This window comes from Vulpes vulpes, chromosome 10 (genome assembly GCF_048418805.1).
Source record: "Vulpes vulpes isolate BD-2025 chromosome 10, VulVul3, whole genome shotgun sequence".
In the NCBI taxonomy this organism is placed as follows: Eukaryota; Metazoa; Chordata; class Mammalia; order Carnivora; family Canidae; genus Vulpes; species Vulpes vulpes.
This window is the reverse complement of record NC_132789.1, coordinates 26964792-26971653: the sequence shown is the minus strand read 5'-3', so window position 1 is coordinate 26971653 and position 6862 is coordinate 26964792. Positions and strand designations below refer to the sequence as shown.

Genomic DNA, 6862 nt, shown 5'->3' with positions numbered 1-6862 from the left:
CTCTGGAGAAATTTGAGCCTTAAACATTGTTCAAGTGCGAAATGACTCAGTAACATGAAGGAAGGGATTCAGAAGATGCCTCCTTTTGTGATCAAAAAGACAGAGTTTGGCACCCTGGGACCCACTTCTCAGCACCCCTGTCCCTGCTGGACCTGAGGCTATTACTAGATCTGATGGGGAGTGATCCCCATGAGAAAACAGGAGTCAGGGTGGAGGGGGACCATGGTGGAAGGAAAGACTCAGCACTAAATGGAAGTAGTTTATGGGGCATCCAGGAGACCCCAAAAATAGACTTTCAGTGGCTGATACAGTCTGGCTGAATGATGGGGAAAGGGGTTTCACGCTGTCTTCTGTCCCCATTGGGAGTCTCACATGTCAGAACATGACCTGGACCACCCATTAGATTGGATGGGCTGTTGTGAGGAGGTGTCAGGGAGAGGCCTGTGGACCTGCACAGCTGCCCCTGAATGTCCACAACACCAAACTCTCTCATGGAAAACATCCAGAAAAGTACACTGTTTTCTACCTCTCTCTCTGTGACTCTGCACCTCTCTCTCACACACACACATACACATTCACCACAAACAGACATGTGGGCTGAATGATTTTTCATGAGCATGTGTAACATATAATAACATGAATCACAATCACTACATTTGCTGTAAACTTGGCAACTCTCATTTTTTTCTAAAATTGTCACTTATTTTGTAAATATTGCATGTGTTCACCAATAAATATGCATGATTGGGGGCCAAATTATTAAGCCAAACAAATTTAATCTTATATTTTGGTGATTATGTAACATATTCAATTTAGAAGTAATTACAATGCTATTTATTTGTTTATTTATTGGTTGGTTTGTTTATTTATCCATGTCATGCTTCACATCAGAAATGCATTGTGGAAATATCTTGATGTACCTTTCTAATTTTCTCAGTGAAGAGACACCTCTCATATTTTAAGATTTTATTTATTTATTCATGAGAGAGAGAGAGAGAGAGAGAGAGAGGCAGAGACACAGGCAGACAGAGAAGCAGGCTCCATGCAGGGAGCCCAATGTGGGACTCGATCCCGGGAATCCAGTATCATGCCCTCTGACGAAGGTTGGAGCTAAGCTGCGGAGCCACCCAGGGATACCAAGAGACATCTCTCAATAACAGAGAGATTGCTCATGAATTCATAGGGAGAGAGGTTACTCAGTACAGAGAATTACCTGATACAGAGTAGAAGGGGATGTATAGAATGAGTGGAGAATTTAAAGAATTCGAGATTTTTTTAGAAATTGAAAAATAAGTTTTAATGATTTTATTAATTTATTTGAGAGAGAGACATAGAGAACAAACAGTGAGGAGAGACAGAGCCAAAGGAGAATCAGACTAATGGCAGAGATGGGGAGCCCAATTGGGGTCTATTCCAGGACCCTGAGATCATGATCTGAGCTGAAGGCAGGCAGATGCCTCACCAACTGAGCCCATAAAAATATAGGTTTTAAAATAAATTTCCAAGAATTGTATCTTACAGATATAATGAGGTATGACTAAGAAATAATATGTATATGTAAGTTGTACAACATGAGGATCAGGATCATGTCCAGAGCAGTGACAGGTCCAGATGAACAAATGCCCCCTTTTGTTCAGGATTTCACATCCTTTCCTCTCATATGGGACACTGGTGACCATGGATCCCCTTCCATCTGAACCTCTGCAGCAATAAAGAGAGATGGATATGCTCTCTTGGAATAGGAGGTCATGGAAAGGGCCCTGGGGGGAATATCAGTGAGTGATGCTGGGCGAGCCTCTTTGGCTGTCAGTGTCATCACATCTGAGCACTACTGTCATCCACATAGTTCTTAACTTAGGGACTTACACTTAGGAATCACTTCTGCAAGCATAGAACACAGGTCTGTAGGAATCTCTGACAAAGGACATTCCCTTTAGAAACAAAGAGTTGGACGTCCAACCGACTGAGCCACTCAGGCACCCCGTGACAGCACATTTTGTCTCACATCCCCACAGGCCGGGAGGATGTGTGAGCACTGAGGCTATGGTAATGGCACTGGCAGTAATAATCAGCCTTGTCCTCAGTCCAGAGCCCAGTGATGGTCAGGGAGCCTGAACTGCTGGACATGGAGCCACAGAATTAATCAGGCATCCAGAAAGATCAATTACTATCATCATAGATGAGGAAGTTGTGATCTGTTCCTGGGAATTGTTGGTTCTAGTTCAGAGCATAAGCCCCAAGTTTAGAGCTGCTTCCAGAGCAGGAGATGGTGACCCTCTGGCCCAGGGCCCCAGACCCTGAGGGCAGCTGAGTCAGCACAGACTGGGCCCAGGACCCTGCAAGGGGCAGAGACACAGAGAGGGTGATGCTGGGGTCTGGAGACAAGAGGAGGAAGCAGGGACTCACAGACCTCTCAGGGCCCCTTCCCCTGTCCCCATATCCAGTCACCTGTGCAGTGAGGAGGAGAGGGAACCAGGCCACGGTGGAGGTCATCCCTGATCTTGTCTTCTGTGATCTCACAGCTGAGCAAAGCCTCCCTTCATCTCTCCCTTCCCTTCTTCATCCTCTGAGAGAGGTAGGGGCCATCCATGCAAATGAGACCCCAGCTCCCTGACACTCCCTGGCCCTGGGTCAGGTCCCTCTGACTGAGGATGACTGGGGGGTGGGCAAAGGGAGGATCTGTGTTGGACAAAGTGATGGAGATCCGGAGATCACAGGTGAATCCTGAGAAGAGGACACAGTAGTGGCAGGTGGCAGGTCCCAGCTCTGATCACTCCTCAATGTTCAGGAACTGGCCATGATCGTACCCCTGGTGTCATATCCAGACATGCCATTGTGTGAAATGGTGACTAGACCCCATCAGACATGACTACTGTCACTCCACTGCTTGATCTCTGTCCCTTTCTTTAGGGGCTTGGCCGGTGTCTCCTCATGTGGCCTCCCATTCCCCTGAGGACAGAGTTTATGCTTTACTGAGACTCTTCAGTTTGAGTCTGCCTATGACTTCTTTGGTTTTCATGGGTGAGGACTGAGTTGGGATCTCTTATACAAACTCCTTTAATGAAGCCTGGGTGTCTCCATGGTTAAGCATCTGCCTTCGGCTCAGTGTGTGATCCTGGAGTCCCGGGATCAAGTCCCACATCGGGGTCCCTGCATTGAGCCTGCTTCTCCTTCTGCCTATGTCTCTGTCTCTGTGTGTGTTTGTGTGTATGTCTCATGAATAAATAATTAAAATCTTTAAAAAATTATATAAAAAACTCCTCTTTAGATCAGGTTCAAGTCCAGCACAGTACCAGAACCCTAGGGACACATGGTATTTTCTAGGTAGGATGCTGGGTCTTTCCATTAATATGACTCCTCCCTGGTTTGCAGAGCTCTCCTTCCTCTGAGGTTCCAGTTGCATTGAGGAGACAAAAACAATTCTTTTGAGGTGATTTTGGAGGCTAATGAGTCACAGACTAAAAATCTTTCTCATTTGCCACTAGTCCCACCTGCTGAAGCAGAAGTTCTCCCCACACACTGTGGGCAGTGATTCCCTCCAGGATCTGTCCTCCCAGCACACAGACATAAGGCTGCAGGAGCCCTACCACGTGAGGCTCTGTGTGCTACTGACTTCAGGGCATGAGGGACAAATGCTGGAACTTCTAGGAGGGTAGTTGTGACAGTTGCAGATGATCTGACAGGGAGCCAGTGGCAGAGTGTATGTATTAGTCATCACTGAGCCTACACTGTACTTAAAATTGATGCATGTTATTAAACAAAATTCAGGTCAGCAAGATGAATTTAAAATCAATGCCAAGATGAAGATGCAGGTACAATCATGCATCTGTGTTTATTTCAGGGAGAATATAAAGTAGAATTTGTCATTAAATGGATGGATAGAAAAACAATGGAAAAGAATTTTCTGTTCTCAGTGAATAGTTGTTTACACTCTTTTTCTAAAAACATTTTATTTATTATTATTATCATTAATATTCATATTAATATTATTTCATTAATGAGTTTTCTTTAATGGGTCTTACCCTGCAGGTAGGAAAGCATCACATGTTTCCCAGTGGAACCTGATGAAAGGCCTGTTCCTATGAACTTTATAGCCATCACATTCATGGAATTACCAGGAATAGATTCTAAGATGGAGCTACTTGGGGTCAGATTTTTTTTCTCTGGGATGGACACATCTGAAGTTCCTTTGCCATGTGTCCAGCATATTCAGGAAAGAGGAAGTGCTCATTCAGTCACCATTGACTAGAATGAGTTTCTGTTACCCAAGATCATCTCTATCCAAAAGGTTATGTCTAATGCCCAACAGCTGAGTGATAGAGAGGTGGAGATAAGAGGGACAGTGTCCCTGAGATCATACACCCTTTGTCTTCCCAAAAGACAGACTTTATAGCAGAGGTCCAGCCTGGCTAGAGGTGTGCCTGGCATGACTGCGGAAGTGACAGCCCAGCTCTGAGAGCACAGGGAGGGTGTGTCCCATGTCTTCATGGGCCTTGAGCTCCGTGGGAGCAGCACTGAGGATGGGGTCCAAACATGAGGGTACTGATCAGTCTCAGGCAATGATTGGAGCTCAGAAATGTTTGGAGGCTGAGCTTCCCGTGAGGACAGAGATGCCCCTGGGATTCCTGGAATAAGCCTCATCACAGGGAAGCAGTTGCTTAGGGCACAGCCTAGCTGCCCTTGGGATGGGCTCCAGTCACACTTGATGTCTCTGGGGTTTCCAGCTAATGGGGATTCTGCATCCTGGATATTGTGAGCACAGGTTGACACTGACTTCTGGAGAAACAGAGAAGCCCAGAAACTTGAGTCCAGGAAACTATACATCCAGAGAGAAGAGAGATCTGTGTTTGTGTGTGTCTCTCTGTGTGTTTGACCAAAAATGAGGCCAAGTGCCTCTTGTGGATTTTGCACACTCTCGGGGATCTTTTTCCATATCTAGGGTCCTGGATTCTGGATTTCAAGGCCAGTTTCTCAAAGACCTTCTCCATGGGGGAAGATTGGTCAGGCAATGAGAAATCGTTAGAGAGCAGACCCTTTAACATGTCCCTTAATCAGAAGTCCAGGTCTTATTGAGTGACAGAAACAGGAAGAATATGAGAGGTTGCATATAGCTCTACTTTCTGGTCATTCTACCCCCAGAGATGGACCATGGAGACTGGAAACTACAGCAAGATCATTTCTGGCTTCCTATGAAATCCTGACATGGTATTAGAGATAAGACCTGAAGTGCTAGAGGGAGACCAAAGCTTGAGGGACAGGGGAGTAGACGGGAGAAGAGGAGTGAGAGGTGGGTGTGTTGTCAGGGAGAGTCTTCAGGATCTTGTCCAAGCTCATGTGTAGCTGGTTCAGAGAGGAGACTGTGTCTGTGACCAGGGTTCTAGCCAATGTATCAGTACATCAGTAGGGACACAAGGTCATACTTTTTAGATTAAGATGGTAAATGGATGTTTGGATGAATGTTCGCTGAGTAGCAAGTTCAGGTTCAGACATAATATTTATCCTTGCTTATCTTGGCCAGACCCCAAGGGGATGTGCAGTTGGGCTTTGATACGTCCTCTGTCCTGTCTTCCTGGGATGTTGTACGCTGCCTCATTTACCATTCAAACATGAGTGTCTCTTATTCCTTAGTTTAATGGCAGGTCATTCTGCAGAACGGTGCCCCCCAAATGTGTTTAAAAATTAGTGTCTCACTGAAAAATGGATCAGAGACAAGGCGTGTGGACCAGGAGATTTTGTCTCACTTCCTCATCATCTGAGACACTGTGAGTAATGGTAGCTGCTCCCACTGCCATGAACGGAGGCACAGTAGTAGTCAGCCTCGTCCTCAGGCTGCAGCCCAGAGATGAGCAGGAGCCCTGCATTGGCCGAGGTGTCCTTGGATCCAGAGAAGTGGCTGGGGACCCCGGAGCCCTGGTGCTTATCTGAGTCTGAGTGGTAGTACAGGAGGTACCGGGGAGGGCTCCCTGGCTTCTGCTGGAACCAAGTTACAGAATAACTGCCAACACTGAAGCCACTGCTCAGGGTGCAGGTGAGTCTGGCGGATGATCCCAGGGATGCAGAGATGGAGGGCGGCTGGGTCACCACAAGCTGAGACAGGGAACCTGCAAACACAGACACTCATGGGTGATGGGGAAGAAACAGTAATTTTCCTCCAAAATTGTAGCAGTGCTCCTACACAGACTGGAGGGCTTTCCTGTGTCCCCAGAGTCTTTTATCTACCTGTGCAGTGAAAGACGAGCAAGAGGAATACTGGAATCCATGCCATGGTCACCTTGCCTCTGGTCCCACTGTGAGCTGGGCTGCCCCAGGCCCTCTTTTCTCCTCCACCCTCTGCCACAGGAGGGGCTGCCAATGCAAAAAGTCTCCATCATGTGACTGCTCAGGCCCCTCTGAGTTCTGGTGCTGGAGTTCAGCTCACACTACCCACTGAGGAGAATGAAAGCATCCTTCACCCTGGGGAGACCTGGGAGGAAGCACCTGCTTGAGACCATACACAGGTCCCTGCTCAGGGGAGTCTGCTGGACCCGAGGGGACATAGTTGCTGAGTCCCAGCAGGAAGCACAAGGGCCAGCCCTCAGGCTTGAGCTCCTTTGAATGAATGGTCCTCCCTTAGCCATTGACTAGGGACCACAGGTCAGTCCTACCTTGCCCCCTGCTGGTTGCAGGACACGTAACATACCATAGCCCTAAAACCTGAGATCCCAGCTGGTTTCTGTATCTCAACATGTCCCTGTCTATTTACATAATTCTGCATAATTTCTAGATACAATGATTCCAGTACAAGTGCCCAATTACTTTGGTACCTCATTCCAGGAAAGAGTCCCCATCTTTGGGAGATGCAAGAATGTTCATCAATGTCAAC

General features: G+C 47.0%; 1 gene segment (V, D, J or C); it reads right to left on the bottom strand.

The window, feature by feature from the left end:
- Nucleotides 1–5748: 5748 nt before the first annotated feature.
- LOC112912269 (probable non-functional immunoglobulin lambda variable 5-48) lies at nt 5749–6265 on the bottom strand. The segment is given in 2 exon segments: nt 5749–6101; nt 6220–6265. Coding segments are annotated over 2 exon segments (399 nt in total).
- Between the last annotated feature and the right edge of the window lie 597 nt (nt 6266–6862).